Genomic DNA, 18479 nt, shown 5'->3' with positions numbered 1-18479 from the left:
TGCTATGATGGAAATTTTGCCCGGACAGCGGCACTATGGCTTACTCTTATATCGAATTCCAACTGTCAAGGGATCTTTTACGTGCACGCCAATGTGTACACGGGACCTTTGTTTTTCGTCCCATTCGAAAGACTAGACAGCTGTCTTTGTCAGGCCCTCCGTCCTGCATCACTGACAAGGAGGAAACCACGCTGGAAAATCTGGATGATCTTTCTTGGCCAATGCAGGGATCGAACTCTCGACCAAGCGTCATACCAAACCAAGCCACCGTGATCCCTGATTTGATTACAAAATCGTCAATAGATATGTGTTCCGGAGTTGTCATACAGTTTAGATACCCGTCTTCATTAGCGAGGTTGGTGTTGAACAGTAGGACAATAAACTCCCTTTCATTGCAAGTTGAAAATGAATTACATCCTTATGTTGAGTCAAGCATTTAATGTCATTTCCTAGAAAAATTTACAAACTGAAATTAAACTGAAGTATTTTGTTAAGTCAGGCCTTTAACGTCCTCATCATTCATTATTGGTGAGCTTGACTAGGTCTGAATATTTGAATTAAACAGCTGTGTGGTATACACATTATTATTATGCGATTTAGTTCAGTATATATACGTGTGACTAATTATAAAAAATACCAATAAACCCATTTATACATGTGACGAGAATAAAAATACCAATAAAACCTATTTAATGTGTCTGGAGGTTTGAAATCAATATTTGTAACTAACCAGTAAAAACACAGGTTATATTCGGTCATGTTTATGCTATTCGTCTGTTTTATCAGTGGCTCGTGACTTTTGTTACCAGGAAGTGTCTGGTTCGATCCTCATCATTTTCCGTCCAGGTTTCTCCAATACCAGTGGTGTAGGGTTAGGTCTATGATAGGCCAATTTCAAGTTTGGTCAATGGTCACAGACAAATAGATTTAGCCGTGGGGTAGGGCAGAGGAACTGGCAATGCTAGCATGGAAAACATCATTTGAATGGGACACAAAAAATCCACAAGATCTGCTGGTTGACAGAAATGCAGCTGTCCAGGCAAAATGTTCCTCATAGCACATTGCTCCCATCTTATTTAGTCCAATTGGTTCTGAAACCCCATTTCATTTCTTAGCAAATTGAATATCTGTTGCTACATCACTATATGACAAAGGTCGTGAAACTAATAACTCGACAAAAAAATAAAAGCATTACTAAAAATACAGAACAAAATGGCCATAAAAGGATCATTAACTTGACAAAAAAATAAAAGCATTACTAAAAATTCAGAACAAAATGGTCGTCAGAATAATCATTAACTTGACAAAAAAATAATAGCATTTACTAGAACAAAATGGCCGTCAAAATGATCATTAACTTGACAAAAAAATAAAAGCATTTAATAGAAATACGGAACCTTTTCTATGGTCATTATTTGTTATATTTATTGATAGAATACCATGAAAACATTTTGATTGTATGAAATCATTATATTATTATACTTCCAGACACATTAAACATAAAGTCAAGAGACTATTTACCTGTAGATAAATATAATATCAATACTAGTCTCTCGAGTAAATATTTATATTGATAGAATTACAAAACCAAGGACAAACAAAATCATTAAATTGATTTAATTTTAGTCTACTTGTTGGTCGTCTACCGTACAGTGATGGCAGAGTCGCCTCCCCTTAATATTTCATAGTAAATTTCTATCATTGATAAACATTGGTTCCCTCTGCCATATTAGATAGACACAAACACTGACATAAAAATAAGCTGCGTAAAATATAGCGATGGGAATATATATTAGGAACATGAGACTATTTGATAAAATAAATGTATTTGATTTGACCGAATTGTCTAATTTGGGCATTATGAACAGAACAGGACAAAGATTTTCAAATTTTGTTTATGTTTTTATGGTTTTTGATTTTATTGCATTGAAATTATCTAATTTGGACATTATATTATAATTACTGATCAAAGTCATAAAGTTTTCATATTGCCGCTGAACAAAGATTGTTTTCCAATTTAGTTTGTCTGACTATTACATAGGAGTATTTTTAAACTGTCTGCTTGTGAAGGGATCTTTTACGTGCTGGCCAATGTATATACGGAACCTCAGCTTTTTGTCCCATCCAAACGACTAGACAGCTGTCCTTGTCAGGCCCTTCGTCCTGCACCACTGACAAGGGGAAACTACGTAGGAAAATCCTGATGAACTTTCTCGGACCAATGCAGGGATCGAACACCCGACCTCCAGGCTAGCTAGCCAGCTCCTTACCCACTTAGCCACCGTGACCCCTGCCTGAATGTGCGCGCTGTAAAGTCTTTCATTTAGTAAACTTGCGTGGTTTTGATTACCTGGTTGTACATGATGAACTTTCTCGGCCAATGCATGGATTGAAGACGCAACTTCTAGGCTAGCGAGCCAGCTCCTTACCCACTTAGCCACCGTGACCCCTGCCCAAATGGTTAGCATGTGCGCGCTGTAAAGTCTTTCATTTAGTAAACTTGCGTGGTTTGATTACCCAGTTGTACATGATGAACTTTCTCGGCCAATGCATGGATCGAACACGCAACCTCTAGGCTAGCGAGCCAGCTCCTTACCCACTTAGCCACCGTGACCCCTGCCCGAATGGTTAGCATGTGCGCGCTGTAAAGTCTTTCATTTAGTAAACTTGCGTGGTTTTGATTACCCGGTTGTACATGATGAACTTTCTCGCCCAATGCATGGATCGAAGACGCAACCTCTAGGCTAGCGAGCCAGCTCCTTATCCACTTGGCCACCATTGCTCCCCAGTCTGTTTGTATAGTTGTATTAAATGGATGGGTGTGTTGTATATTCAATGGATCTATGTGTTTTATTTTATGTGTTTTATTTAAACATACATTATGCAAGAGCTAAATCTGTCTATTGCAGGTCTTTCTTTAGGCCTGAAATGTTATACATGTATACACTATTAATTAATGTATTCAGAACATAATCAACTCTGGATGGCATCACTAGCCTGCGTTCTTTAGTGGATTATGAGCAGATTTACTGCATAACTTTCCTTCACGATTTAATGATTAAATGGATAATCGAAACTACATGTATGCTGTTTATCATACTGACTTTAGTAATGATGATCGAGACTAGGCGGAAATTTCAATCGCTTAAATCTCGGTTCATAGTGGATCAATTTGAATGAAATTTTCAGTAAATTGCCTTTACATTATCTAGTTTTTAACTATTATAGTGAGAACTGTCAACTCTTTATCTATTCTCCCATAATGTATCTTTAATGGTCTGTTTGTTGTATATTTTCAGCGTGTCAAGAATTAGTTATATCACCTAAACAAGATACGTTAGTAAAAAAAGTTGATGAAGGGTTGTCATTAAAATGTACAGTAGAGGGATTAACGGAATCAGAGACACCAAGTATACAGTGGTTCTCAGCTACTGGTGAACAGATAACATCAAAAACAGGAAGGTGAGCTATGCATTATTATTATTATGGTTTGGATTCCCCAGTGGTACGTGACAAGGAGTGGGGTGCCTGTCCAACCTTGTGAGTTTTCTCCGGCTCCTTATTGAAATAAAATTGAACCATGTCAGTCCCGAAATGACCTACATGTAGTTTGTGGCTTCCTCTCACTGCACTAAATAAAAGTTGTAGCATAGGTTTGTCTGATATGACCTAGTTTGTGTCGAGTGGATGTTAATATGCCATTCCTTCCCAACTGCCAGCCATCGTAAATTTAGGTGAACAAGGATTATTAGATTGTTACATTATCTTGATGTACATGTATTTGATCCATTCATACAACTAAAGTTTTACAAAGGACTATATTTTAGCTAAAATAAGGCGAACAATTTTGAGTTAATTCTAAAATTAAGTCTGAGAATGTTTTGTGAAACCATGGGCCTGGAATATGCAGGTCACGATTCTATGGATTAAAATTGTTGCTTATCACTGAGTGAGGTATCGACATGGCTTGATGAAGACAAAAGAAGTCTAGATGAAACTTCGCTCAGTAATAAGTAGTAATTGTATTGCTTGATAAAGACGAAAAAATTCTAGTCGAAGCTGCTCGACTCAATAATAGACAGCAATTGTATTCCATAGAATTGTGACCTGTACATACATACACACAGGGTACTGTATATAATGACGTTGTTGAATTGGACGTAGTATATGTTTTAATCCATGTATATTACCTACCTTTCCTATTGGACTTCATACATGTACATGTAAAAATAATAATTTATTGTTTGTTTCAGATTGAGAATTATGTCATTTTCAAGCAATGAATTAACATTATTAATCCGTAAATTAATTGATGGTGACGAAGGCCAGTATACTTGTAAAGCTACTATTAGTGGTAACCCCATAGAAAAAAATATAGAGATACAATTATATAGTAAGTACTTGTAATGGTAACAATTAATAAACATTTAGGGGTGGTTGGATGGCCGAATGGTTAGCAAGTGTGCACTGTATCATAAGGCCTGTCTTTGAATCAACTGGCGTGGTTTCGATTCCCCGGTTGTACATAACAAGGAGTAGGGTCGCCAGTCCAACCTCGTGGGTTTTCTCTGGGTCTTCTGGTTTCCTCCCACTGCTAAAGACCAATACGCGCAAGCAAATTAGTGAAATATATTAGTCCCGAAATGACCTAGTTTGTGTTGAGTGGACGTTAAACCCCATTTCTCTCTCTCCCCTATTGAATATTCTGAAACAACCAAGACAGTGATCAAATAGTCTCTAGTATTGAAATACACGTTATCCTTTTATATCTGTGCTACTACCCAACCCTACATGACAATGTAGGAGGGTAGTTATCGACAGGTGGTAGGGCTCTGGAATAGACTAGAAATTCGGGGGGGGGGGGGGGGCGAGAGAGAGTCCACTGAACACAAACTAGGTCATATTGGGACTAAAATGGTTGAATTATATTTCAATAATTTGCTTGCATGTTGGGGTCTTCAACTGTAGGAGGAAACCGGGAGGAACCTCAAAATGGTTGGACAGGCAACACTACTCCTTGTATAATCCGGCATGGGATTTTGGCACTGCTTAATGCTGGTCAATTGATGTCTGTGGGTCAATTGATGTCTGAAATATATGGTTATCTTTGAGTTAGATGAATAAAAATTTGTGTTGTCCGTTAAATGTAAAAATGGTTAATTACGTATTTTGTTTTTGTTTCTAGGGGGAATAACCATAAAGGGATCTCCGCATCTCCAACGACCAAATGTTAATACTGATGCCTTTATTGAATGTGATGCTGATGCTAATCCTGTACCCACTGTTCATTGGACATTTGCTAATGAAGATCCCATTCCGTCAGGTTAGTATGATACGAATCCACTAACGGAACTATCTGAAATGAAATGGGGTAGGCACGGTGGCTAAGTGAGTAAGGGGGGATCACGTGGGTAAGACACTGGATCGCTAGCCTGAAGGTCCGGTGTTCGATCCCTGCATTGGCCGAGAAAGTTCATCCAGATTTCCCGGCGTGGTTCCCCCTTGTCAGTGATGCAGGACGGAGGGCCTGACAAGGACAACTGTCTAGTCCTTCGGATGATGCGAAAAACCGAGGTCCTGTGTATACATTGGAATGCACGTAAAAGATCCCTTGGCAGTTGGAATTCGATATAAGAGTAGGTGATAGTGCCACTGCCCGGGCAAAATTTCCCTCATAGCACACTGTATGGTGTATGCCCGCCTTCATTAGCCCAGTATAGGAGCAGAACAGTAGGACGTTAAACCTCATTTCATTTCTAAGTGAGTAAGAAGTTGGCTCGCTACTCTGGAGGTCGCGGGTTCGATCTTGGTGTTGGCTGAGAAAGTTCATCAGGATTTCCCGGCGTGGTTCCCCCTTTGTCAGTGGTGCAAGACGGAGGGCCTGACAAGGACCGCTGTCTAGTCGTTCGAATATTATGAAAAAAAACGAGTTCCTGTGTACACATTGGCGGGCATGTAAAAGATCGCTTGGCAGTTAGAATTTGATATAAGCGTAGTGCCACTGCCTGGGCAAAATTTCCCTCATAGCACTCTCTTTGGCATACATGTATGTTATTCTTCATTAGAGCAGAACAGTAAGGATTTTAAACCCCTTTTCAATTCATTTCACTTAAATTGTTCACAGTTAGTCACATGGCTTAGGTGGTTTCAGTGCTAGTGGTAGCATGGGGGCTTGTTGCTTAGTAAAGTCTGTCATTGCGTCTAATGGTGTGGTTTCCCCACTTGTACGTGACAAGGAGTGGGGTGGCCTGTCCAACCTCATTTGTTTTCTCTGTGTCATCCGGTTTCCTCACACTGCGAAAGACCCCTACCTATGTACAAGTAAAATTGAACCATGTTAGTTCCGAAATGTTTAGTTTTGTGTCAAGTGGAAGTTAAACCCCATTTCTCTCTCTCTTTAAAATAATGATAAATAATGCCATGTTTTATATTACAGGAGGTCGTTTCGTTCAACAGAAGGAAGGTTTGATCATAAAGAATATATCAGAAGAGGATAACGGAATATATTATTGTTTGATTAATGTTGGTGAAATGGGTGATTTTAGACAATATAATATTACAGTACAAGTCACAAGTAAGTTTCAAATAAAATAGTCACAAGTTTCTATTAGAATAGTCACAAGTAAGTTTCTAATAAAATAGTCACAAGTAAGTTTCTAATAGTCAAGAAAGGCAATTAACAACATAAATTAGAATGTCAAGAAATTTAACAATTATAATAATATGGTATTTTTAAAAAATGGCGACCTCTAATCAGGTTGTGAATTTGAAACACCATGGTTACAAGGTAATTTGTGTTTATTTTATTTTTTCAATAGTTCCACCTAAATTTGATCGACCAGCTACATCAACAGATGCTATTGTTGGTAAAAGATTTGAAATGAGTTGTTACGCTTCTGGTAATCCTCCACCAGTCTTCACGTTCTTCAAGGTTTGTATATTTATTTCTTTGCCTGCACAGCATCTAGTGGTTTGGAAGGGACGATGAAATGTGCTTCCTGTTGTTATTGTGAAATACTTGAACAGGCTTATTAATGGGGTCTATCGGAAACAACAGAAATGGAAGTTGATTTGACAGATAGACCCGCACTTCCAGTGTGACCACATGGAGGAAGGTTGACCCTAGTTACGTTATGAACAGTGTCTGTAACATGTGGCTATAACAAAAGGTATGATAGATCATATTTCGCAAGTGACTCAGTGATTATGCGACTAGCTAACGGAGGTCCCTGTGGCTCAGTGCGTAAGGCACTATTTGAGGTCCCAGTGGCTCAGTGCGTAAGGCACTAGCTAACTGAGGTCCCTGTGGCTCGATAAATAAGGCACTAGCTAACTGAGGTGCCGGTGTCTCAGTGTGTAAGGCACTAGCTAACTGAGATCCTGGGCGATTAGTAAGGCACTAGCTAATTGAGGTCCTGGTGGATCAGTGAGTAAGGCACTAGCTGAGGTCCTGGGCGATTAGTAAGGCACTAGCTAACTGAGGTCCTGGTGGATCAGTGAGTAAGGCACTAGCTAACTGTGGTCCTTGTGGATCAGTGTGTAAGACACTAGCTAATTGAGGTGCCGGTTTCTCAGTGCGTAAGGCACTAGCTAACTGAGGTCTCAGCATTTCAGTGCGTAAGGCACTAGCCAACTGAGGTGCCGATGTCTCAGTGCGTAAGCCACTAGCTAACTGAGGTGCCGATGTCTCAGTGCGTAAGGCACTAACTAACTGAGGTGCCGATGTCTCAGTGCGTAAGGCACTAGCTAACTGAGGTGCCGATATCTCAGTGCATAAGGCACTAGCTAACTGAGATCCTGGGCGATTAGTAAGGCACTAGCTAAGGTCCCGGTGGCTCTGTGCGTAAGGCACTAGCTCATTAACCAGAGGCTTTATTGTTCTATCCCACTGTTGGGATAAAGTCCCTCAAGATTTTTTTATCATGGTATCTCCCTGGTCGGGGGTGAGGGGAGTTCTTGCAGGAACAGTATCAAAATCAAAAGAATCCTGGACAGTTGGACTCTTGCTCTCTCTCCGGTTTTAATACAATATTTTGTTTGTATTGTTTCAGGATGATAATCCCAACCCACTGGATATGCCTAAGTTTAAAGTTGATAAAACAAACGGTAAAATGGAAGCCGAGCTGATGGAAGAGACTGATTCTGGAAAGTATAAATGTGTGGCGAGTAACGAGGCTGAAGGTGTTCGAGGAACAACAACCGGTGGACAAAAACAACAGACGTTGGATATTGTCGTCAAAAGTAAGTTCAGTATCAGAAATAATATGTGAGTTGCTCCCACAAAACCAGGCTTTTGGTCATTTTTATAAAAATAGAGCTGGCAACATATTTGAATAGTCCACTGCCTAAGCTTTCCAAAAATACAATTTGTTTTAAATTTGTCATATCATCTGGAGTTGAGCTTTAAGCTCATTCACGGCAACAAGAAGGCATACAGTTTATGCTTTTGTGCCCTTGTTTCGTGGAAGCATGTCACATATAATGGGGTTAAAAGAAATGAAAATTATTTAATTACAAGTATGTTGAATAGATATTTATATACAGCGTATTCGGTGGTTGTATAGTCTTATGCATATGTATGATTATAAGGTCTGTCATTGCGTCCGGTGGCATTGTTTCCTTTCCTAGCCTGTCTCCGGTTTGTTTCCCCGCTTGTACGTAACATGGAACAGGGGGCGCTTGTCCCCCAGTTTCCTCCCACTGCTCAAGACAAATAAAATAAAACTGAACCATTTGTCAGTCACGAACTGGCCTGGTTTGCATAGAGTGGATTTTACCCCCCCCCCCTCTCTCTCTCTCTCTCTCTCACTCCCCTTTTTATCAGTAAGAATTCAAATTTAATGAAATGTCGTGACAGAGCTCAAGATAATCAAATGCTGTGCCTCAATTGCACTTTGGGGGGTTGCATGGCCAAATGGTTAGCATGTGCGCGCTGTAAAGTCTGTCATTGAGTCAACTGGCATGGTTTCGATTCCCCGGTTGTACATGACAAGAAGTAGGGTTGCCTGTCCAACCTCATGGGTTTTCTCCGGGTCCTCCGGTTTCCTCCCACTGTTAAAGACCCGTACGCACAAACGAATTATTGAAATAAAATTGAACCATATGTTAGTCCCAAAATGACCTAATTTGTATCGAGTGGACATTAAACCCCATTTCTCTCTCTCTCAATTGCCCTTCCATCAGATAGGTAAAGATATTCAAGACAGATATTTCTTGTGTTAGTCCCGCAATGACCATGTTATGTTTTCTGTTTATTTTCAGTTCCCTCAAAAATCCAGAGTGTCAAAGATGCATCTGGTTTAATGGATACCCAGGCAGAGTTGACATGTGTCGCTGAAGGCAATCCAGCACCAGATGTGACATGGAAAAAATTTAGCACAGATTCCAAATTTGCTGTAGATTCAACAGTTAGTGAATTTTATGTTGCCATTGCGTCCATCGAACATCGAAGCCTGGTCACTTCCACATTTTTGCTTCCTGTTTTACTTTTGTTGATTCTTGTGAACACTTTCATTTTCATGAGTTGTGACCCTAATATAGTCCAGGCAATCTACAGTAAATTTAGGGGAACCGTAAACAAATTGCAACAAGGTTTCTTGGTACCATTGATTGTCGGATCATTTTCTGGAACTTTCGGGCCTTATAAATGTATTGCCAACAGAAACCTGTCTCATTCATGTCAGAAATATCAAAAATCAACTCCATGATGTCAGATGACATCAACGCGTCCTATTTTGACATTAAAAGACGCCAACATAAATTTTCCCCCAAAAAAATGACTGGTCTTTAGCCCAGTCTCCCTGCCCGCTTTTCTAGGCTTAAGTCACTGCCCCTCCCGTCCACAACTTCACCTGGTTGTACATAGGAAGCTATCTGGATTCGGTAGCAAGTTCCGAATCGGGACATAGGACAAGCTTTTTATCCATTCTCTGAAGTTTCACATGGGCAAGGGGGGTTGGATGGCCAAATGGTTAGCGCTGTATCATAAGGTCTGTCATTGAGTCAACTGGCGTTGTTTTGATTCCCCGTTTGTACATGCAGTAGGGTCGCCTGTCCAACCTTGTGGGTTTTCTCTGGGTCTTCTGGTTTCCTCCCACTGCCAAATACCCCTACGCACAAGTGTATTATTGAAATAAAATTGAACCATGTGTTAGTCCCAAAATGACCTAGTTTTTGTCGAGTGGACGTTAAACCCCATTCTCTCTTTTTTCTCATGCACAAGCTTTCCAGTGGCTCTTTCTAGCCACTATCCAAACATTATGGTTAACAGTAGACTTGTTTTTCCAGCTCACCCAGAATGCTGTAGCAGAATCAACTGTTGAAGAACTACCGTCTGGTAATAAGAGAGTCACATCTAAATACGTGTTTACGTCTCTGAAACCCAGTGATACCGGCGCATATATTTGTACTGCTATCAACACAGCTGGTACTGCCATGGAGAATGCAACACTTACTGTAGAATGTAAGTAGTTAAATAATTGAAACTAAAATAAAATCCCCTAGCAACACACTGACAAGACTGTGTCAATGGTCTAAAAGTATTTATTCCAGGACACGTTTCGGAGGTGATTTAGTCAACTTCGTAAGTTTATCATTTGATAGCAGGTCTTTTAACCAGAAATGTTCTGATCAAAGCTACTGGAACAAACGATGCCAGCAGCAACACACTGACAAGACTGTGTAGATGGTCTAAAAGTATTTATTCCAGGACGTGTTTTCGGGTGGCAGCCCTCTATTAAAGCTGCTGGATCAAATTAGGATGCCGGTCGGCAAAGAGAGTAGACATAATAGATATTTAAAAATCCTGTTCAACAGTAGTAAAAAAACATCTGTTTTTTATGCTACTGTTGAGGGTGCTTTTTAAACATCTGTTTATGTCAACTTATGTGTACCATAAATATGTTGCTAGATGCAATTGGCGTCCTCGATGAATTGATTCCCACCAAGTGTCGTTGGTATGAACTCATTTACACATGACCTATGGTAAGAGAACCGTATTTCGGAGTATCGGGATTCAATTCCATATTAACGACATAAAATAACGTTTGTCAGCTCACCAGTTCGTAATGGATGTACAGGAGAACAATGCTGTAAGGTAAACAATGAGGTCACGTGGGACCGTCTCCTTGGGGTGTCACCTATAAACTATGCACTTTTATCTCTAGCGAGGATGCCCATTGTCAACTGCTGTGGCTGTATCTTTAATTGCCTGGCAACCTATGTTTTTACTTTAGAAATATCTGTTATGTTTTCAGTCAAACCCAACTTCGATAATACGCCGTACACCAAGACCTACGGCTGGGCCTCACACAAGACTAACGTAACATGTTTAGCTAATGGTGAACCACAAGCCTATATCGAATGGAGCCGTAATGATGAAGTTATCGCCGAAAACAATGCAACATACACAATATCGTCCAAGTTAGGCAAAGGATATGTAGCTAGTTATTTAATGGTAAGTTAGAAGTATTAACAAAAAAAACCCACAACCACGTCCAGTCTTTTAACATGGTGTTAAAATCAACCACATCCAGTCTTTTCTTGTGGTAAAAAAACAACCATGTCCAGTCTTTCCATAGGGTAAAAAACGATGTCCAGTCTTTCCATGGGGTTAAAATCAACCATGTCCAGTCTTTCCATGGGGTTAAAATCAACCATGTCCAGTCTTTCCATGGGGTTAAAATCAACCATGTCCAGTCTTTCCATGGGGTTAAAATCAACCATGTCCAGTCTTTCCATTGGGTTAAAATCAACCATGTCCAGTCTTTTCTTGGGGTAAAAAAACAGCGATGTCCAGTCTTTACATGGGGTAAAAAACAACGATGTCCAGTCTTTCCATGGGGTAAAAATCAACCATGTCCAGTCTTTCCATGGGGTTAAAATCAACCATGTCCAGTCTTTCCGTTGGGTTAAAAACAACCATGTCAAGTCTTTCAATGGGGTTAAAATCAACCATGTCCAGTCTTTCCGTTAGGTTAAAATCAACCATGTCCAGTCTTTTCTTGGGGTAAAAAACAACCACGTCCAGTCTTTCTGTGGGGTTGAAAACAGCCATATCAAGTCTTTCATTAGCCCAGTCAGATCAGAACAGTAGGACGTTAAACCTCATTTTATTTACAAACTTCCATATTTGTCAAATACAACTTTTGAAAACTCTTAATTCTTAAATTGGTTGACTACCAAAATAATATTTGTTTATATCCAGTAATAAACAATCACCATTATTAAAGGTTAACTGACGTGGGTTCGATTCCTTGGTTGTTCATGACAAGGAGTAAGGTCGCCTGTCCAACCTCGTGGGCTTTCTCTTGGTCCTCCGGTTTCCTCCCACTGCTAAAGACCCCTACAGGCAAGCGGATAATCGAAATAAAATTGAACCATATGTTAGTCCCAAAATGACAGCCTTTCCCTCTCTCTGCCACACCAGGTTAGAGCTGGGCGATATGTCTGTTTTTTGATATAAAAACGTCACAGAAATAAAAGCTGTCAAAAAAAAAAATACTGTCTTCAGGAAAAATATATAAAAAAAACCGAATATACCGAGATATCGCCCAGATATCGCCCAGTTTATTTAAATGAATTCTTCAATGACAAAATCACCCACAAACTACACTATCCCAGGATGGTTAAATTCTCTCCAAAGTTACCAAGCAGCACATTTTTGACACTTCCCTTGCCTTGTGACATTTAAACAGAAATTAACTGTTAAATGAAATAAATATTTCAAGTACTTGTGTTTGAATTTTCTTATACCGGTATATTTCCAGGTTTCTGTTGAGAATGAAAACGAGGATTGGATTTATGGAGATTTTCTGTGCACTGCTAAAAATGGTCGTGGTGCGTCAACACAAGTTATCTCTCTGGCTAAAGCAGGTAAGATTATTACCTCAAAACTGTGACTTCATGACATAGTGAGCTTCAAACTATGACTTTGTGATCTCCAAACCATGACTTCATGACACAGTGAGCTACGAACCATGGCTTCATGACACAGTGAGCTTCAAACTATGACTTTGTGATCTCCAAACCATGACTTCATGACACAGTGAGCTACGAACCATGACTTGGTGAGCTCCGAACCATGACTTCATAACTTGGTGGACTACAAATCATCACTTAGAAACTTGGTCAGCTACAAACCAGCTGCATGTAGTGAGCTGCAAATTTTGACTTCATGACTTGGTGAGCTGCAAATGGTAGTTGTAGCATACTTCCTCAGAAGGGAAATAACTGGAATAATTTAGAATAAATTCAAGCTTCTTCTATTTAAAAATACCAAAATGTATAATTTTTATAAGTAGCACAAACAATATTATATATTTAAAAATACCAAAATGTATAATTTTATAAGAAGCACACACAGTATTATATATTTGAAAATACCAAAATGTTTTATTTCTATTTTTATAGTAACCCCTGGTACAGTATTACTGTCTACCGATAAAACGACACCAACATCTATCGAAGTATTGATCACCCCGCCCAGTAACGATGGTGGACAACCCGTTATTGACTATAAGATAGAATATAATCTACAAGGCAGCACCGACATTAAAACTACCTACGCTCAACGACGTAAGTAAACTGTTGATATTGTTATGAGTCCGTCATATAACTCAAATCGTGTTACTACATACACTCAAAGACATAAGCAAATCATCAAGGGCTAGGAGCCACAGTGGCTAAGTGGGTAAGACGCGGCGTTTGACCCTATGATATCAGACATTGATTAATCTGTCAGCATTGACATGTCTAGTGGTTTACCCACACTTCCGTGCATCGCACGCCAAGAACTCGTAAGGCTAATCCCTCACTTCAACCAGAACGCGGGTTATATAACAACTCTTCCAGATCCTAGTGTAGTCAAGACAAGTAAAATGAAATTTTGAACTATAAGCTAAATAGTATCTATGGGTTTAATCAGATTGATAAAGCATTAAAAAAGCAATCAGTCTGTATAACTCAGACAATAAAATTGGCTGTCAAATATTTAGCTATTGATTTGGGTTTTGATTTAAACATCAAAATTTTTTGAATATTTGTCATTAAGAGGTCTGTTTATTAGTCCCACGATAACTTTGTTCATTTATTGATACTGTTTGATTGTTTATTTGTAGCGGGTCAAGATGCCCAGGATCAGAGAACGAAAGCTAGATTAACAGATTTAATGGCTGATAGTGTTTATATGGTAACAGTGCGTGCTAGAAACGCAGTTGGGTACGGACAGCCTCAAACTATGACAGATCAAACACCTAAAGTTCGTAAGTATAGTAATATAAGTAATATAATAGTATAGTAGAATCTGTACGAGCAGCCACTCCTATACAGCGACATCTCCTTGTAAGCAGTCACACTCAATAAATTCCCCCCCCCCCCCCCTAGAAATTCTATTGTTTCATCTCTGTAATCAAAGGCCACTCCTAACGCGGCCAGCGGTCACTATTTTGCTAATAAATTTAGAAAAATAGCGCTGTAACAGCCATTGTTGAATGATGCCATCTTGTCCTTCTCCGTAGCACCTCTGCTAATCCTGTGATTAATAGCTTATTATCTGGCCACCCACACATCTGGTAAAAAGAACTGTGAAAATAACAATAAACCCTGGTCATTGTTTTCATATGTAATGAAACATTATTTGATACTGATTGAATAAAGTATCTATTTTCCTTTGCCACTTTGTTGCTAAATAAGTTTTAACGCCTCCTGTATTACAGAGTTACACCCCCCAAAAAAACGGTGACAAATTTAGTGATGGTTTTTTGGACATGTACTTTTTTGATAAAATAAAATTAATTCAAGGATTTTCTTCACAAAAATGGATAGATATTATCGAACACATCACAGTGGTAGACAGTAGTATCATTGTTGGTACAAAATGACACGTTTACTGAAGTTATATCAGAGATTTGAGTCCCAAGAATTTTCATTCCAAGCAAGTTTAATTGCCGATGCAAATATTGAAGTTTGCTCCCAATGCAGCCAAGCGTAAAATTTAATTGATGTCAGCGCTAACAAACACTGAGATTTTATTAAGAGGTAACCCCTGTTAAGTGGTCAGTCATGAAAATTTCCTTGATTGACTGCTTAATTCAGATTCTACTGTATTGGCGTTTGCCATGTTAGTCTGGAATGTTGTCTGGTCACAATTAGACACACAAAAGTTTTGATAAATTGATGTTGAATTGTAGTCCAGTTCACATGTGCTATAAAAGTTTTGTAGTACCAGTATTAATAAATTTTAAAAAAAACCCCAAAAATCAAACAAATTCATATGATTTATTTGTTTCTATAACAGGTAAACCCGACCCTGTGACCTTCAACTCTAAGGGATATGGAGATAATGGTGATTCGTACATGGTTAGTTGGGAGAAACCATTAACTGGTGGTAAACCTCTCACTGGTTACAAGATTGTTTATAGAAAGGTATGTATTAACACCCTATGGAGACAGTAAATCTTAAAGATACATGATGGGAGATTCGATAACGAGTTGGCAGTTCTCACTATAATAGTTAAAAACTAGATAATGTAAAGGCAATTTGCTGAAAATGACAAGTGATTTATGGAAATAAAATTGAACCATGTGTTAGTCCCGAAATGACCTCATCTGTGTTGAATGGACCTTAAACCCCATTACTCTCTCTCTCTCTCTCTCTCTCTCTCTCTCTCTCTCTCTCTCTGATGCTGATGTGAAATATTTCATGGTGTGTTGATATTTGATTTTGTTTTGATCAGGTGGAAGTGAAAGGTGAAGATGAGAATAGCTGGGAAGTTGTTCGAATGTATGATCCGGAAAATAGAAACGCCCCTAGAGATGTGACAAGTTATAAAATAACAGGACTTGTACCAAACACATTCTATCAGGTTGAAGTTACTGCAGTTAATCAACTCGGGGCATCAGAGTCTCGTGGAAAAATCTTTAAAACTTCTAAAGGAGGTAGGTTGATTTTAAATATTTTCCCAAATCTTAATCAATAAATTGATGAGACCAACCAGATCACAATAAATATAATTTTTAGGATGATGATTCTTGATACTTGAAAATTGTATTTGTGATTTTAGGCTATATGAAAGATGTCAGTAGCGATAATAATTCTTGATCCATTTGAAAACTGTCTCCTTGAAAGTTGTCAGTAATTAAAGAAATGTATCCAATGTTTAAGTAACTATGTCTTTAGTAGACACTATAACTACTTTCTTGAGACAAATGCTGAATATTCTAAATGCTCAGAAAAATGCCGTTAACAGGAACTAATTATTTTACAAATACTTTGAAAAGTCTCTTCTAAAGCAGAGACTTAATTATTTGAAGTTTAGTGAATATGTAAGCAAAGAATATTTGACAAATTTGAATGTTTAAAATTAATCATGATTTCTGAGATACAAAGGTTGCTGATTTCTGAGAGCGTGGTGTTATAAACTAATACTTATCTTGTATGTTGTGTGTGAATTTTATTTTTCTTTATATATTTAGTTTCAGATGATTTTACAACACATACTTTTCAAATTTTTTTTATTTTATTTAATTTGATCTGGAGCGACCCAAATATAATACGCAATCTTTTTAATATTAGATTAGAGTTTCGCTCTTCTTTTTTTTTAAATTGAAATTTTTGTTGACCCTCTATCAACCCAAAGAGTTTTATTTATTTTGGTTAAGTTATTATGAAATGAAATGGGGTTTAATGTCCAACTGTTCTGCTGCAACTGGGCTAATGAAGGCAGGAAAATAATTACATTGGTAGGCCAAAGCCAATCAGTCACTGTTAAGTCCATCTTCCAGTAATCTCCTCCCATCTCAAAGATAAGTTTGTCTGATATCAATATAAAACGCTAAACAATTGTATTAACTCCTTTGAAGTAGAAACTCTAGTCTAAATCCCCTTCGGTTACGTATATATTGCCACGAAGCTACCGTTCAAAGGTAATTTCAGGTGTTACGCTATGTCCAGATGGGGGTTCAATAGGATACTGTTACAACATTATAAAGCTGGTTTGAGAGTCAATATTACCCTGGGGCATTAATTTACCCCAACAGACCCTCTTCAAACATGTTGATCTTTGATGGAGGACTGTCATTATGGTAGAATATCAAAACTTTAGATTTAAACAAAATGTCACGAAGATTTGATTTAAATCGGATTCTTTGTATGTTTGTAATTTCTAAGCAAATTTTCGGTAATGGATTTTGATTCATGTCAAAAGATTTCTTTTTATCAATTTTATTTCTTCAAAGTTAAATTTTGGTTTGGTTGGAAGAAGAGGGTTCTTGGGGGCTATTTCAGATGTTTGAAATGATTGTATTGCATACACTAGAGGCTTTTTCAAAAGTTGTTTTTGAGAAGGGTGGAAACATCTAATTAATCCTAGACCTGATTTTTTTTTGATTTTTTTTTTTTTGGGGTGGTTTCTTGTAAAAACTGTTTGTAATTTTGCTGTTGTTTTTAATATTTGTAAAACATGTCACAAACAGTCTTATGGCATTTTATCTTTTTTCTTTCATTTCATGTTGCTCATTGTTTGACAATATTTATTTCTTTCTTTTTTTAAAAAAAATCACAAATTTTCAGATGGAACGTATCAACCTATAACTGGTAAGACTAGACCGTACTTTAATAAACTGTCACCTGGGCATGTTTACAATGGCTGCTGTAACTACAAATAAAATACTCTTTCTTACAATTCAATACTTATAGTAGGCTCTCCTTATCGTAACTTTGACAAGAAATTTCACGTTTTTTTATTTATTAAGCTAACATTCTAAAGATGTTTTGGTTGAAATTGATCATAGATTTAACTCCAGCACACAGATTTAATTGTGATGTACTCGTTAACTAGCACTGTTCTTAGAAATCTAATGACACTGGACGAGACTATCTACAATCTCAGATCACTGGATGATGCTGTCTACAAACCAAAAACATTGGACAGGACTGTTTGCAATTTAAAGACACATGACAAGCATGTTGCCTATCTAAGGACAAAGGATGAGCATGTCTGCAATCTTATGACAATGGACAAGACTATCCACAATCTAAAGACACTGGATGATACTGTCTGCAATATAAAGACACTGGACGAGCATGTCCACAATCTGATGTTCATTGTCATAATTTCTCACTTTGTCAAAAGTTTGACATGCGTCGGTGAAAAATTACGGTATACAGATTTTATTCCAAGAAAAAAGATTTAAAGCCCAGGAAACGTACTGTCATTTCAGGCTTGTCGTATGGTGTTTCGCAATTTCAATACTCGCTGTTACGGACCACCAGCCTTGGATTGAAACCACAATACTTGACTCGATGACAGACCTTATAATTGACTACCCAGAGTCAGTAAAGAATAAAAACATAGCATGGATTGAAACCTACAACACTCGACTTAATGACAGACTTTATATAATTGACTCCATTCAAAGTCAGTTCAGACTTGTTCAGTGCAAAAAAAAGAAAAAAAAGCTAATTTAAATGACAATTCTTA

At 38.1% G+C, this 18479-nt stretch overlaps 2 protein-coding genes across 9 annotated transcripts in view; both read left to right on the top strand.

Moving 5' to 3' along the window:
* LOC126830957 (zinc finger protein 816) overlaps positions 1–18479 on the top strand; it is a 402542-nt gene that overhangs the window by 324919 nt on the left and 59144 nt on the right. The window lies entirely within an intron of this gene.
* Positions 1–18479, top strand: part of LOC126830954 (fasciclin-2) — an 80199-nt gene that overhangs the window by 39812 nt on the left and 21908 nt on the right. For 4 of the 8 annotated variants that reach the window (XM_050561508.2, XM_050561506.2, XM_050561512.2 and 1 more), the window contains exons 2-16: positions 3300–3462; positions 4254–4393; positions 5186–5323; positions 6437–6574; positions 6819–6931; positions 8052–8241; positions 9262–9407; positions 10288–10462; positions 11256–11455; positions 12768–12873; positions 13411–13575; positions 14118–14261; positions 15296–15423; positions 15735–15936; positions 17570–17593. In XM_050561508.2, the coding sequence (XP_050417465.1) occupies positions 3300–3462; positions 4254–4393; positions 5186–5323; positions 6437–6574; positions 6819–6931; positions 8052–8241; positions 9262–9407; positions 10288–10462; positions 11256–11455; positions 12768–12873; positions 13411–13575; positions 14118–14261; positions 15296–15423; positions 15735–15936; positions 17570–17593 (2172 nt within the window). The remainder of the gene's footprint in view (positions 1–3299; positions 3463–4253; positions 4394–5185; positions 5324–6436; positions 6575–6818; positions 6932–8051; positions 8242–9261; positions 9408–10287; positions 10463–11255; positions 11456–12767; positions 12874–13410; positions 13576–14117; positions 14262–15295; positions 15424–15734; positions 15937–17569; positions 17594–18479) is intronic. The other 4 variants (XM_050561507.2, XM_050561514.2, XM_050561513.2 and 1 more) reach the window with 1 other exon arrangement.

The sequence above is a fragment of the Patella vulgata genome, chromosome 8 (genome assembly GCF_932274485.2).
Source record: "Patella vulgata chromosome 8, xgPatVulg1.2, whole genome shotgun sequence".
In the NCBI taxonomy this organism is placed as follows: domain Eukaryota; kingdom Metazoa; phylum Mollusca; class Gastropoda; family Patellidae; genus Patella; species Patella vulgata.
This window is presented reverse-complemented; position numbering and strand designations above follow the sequence as displayed.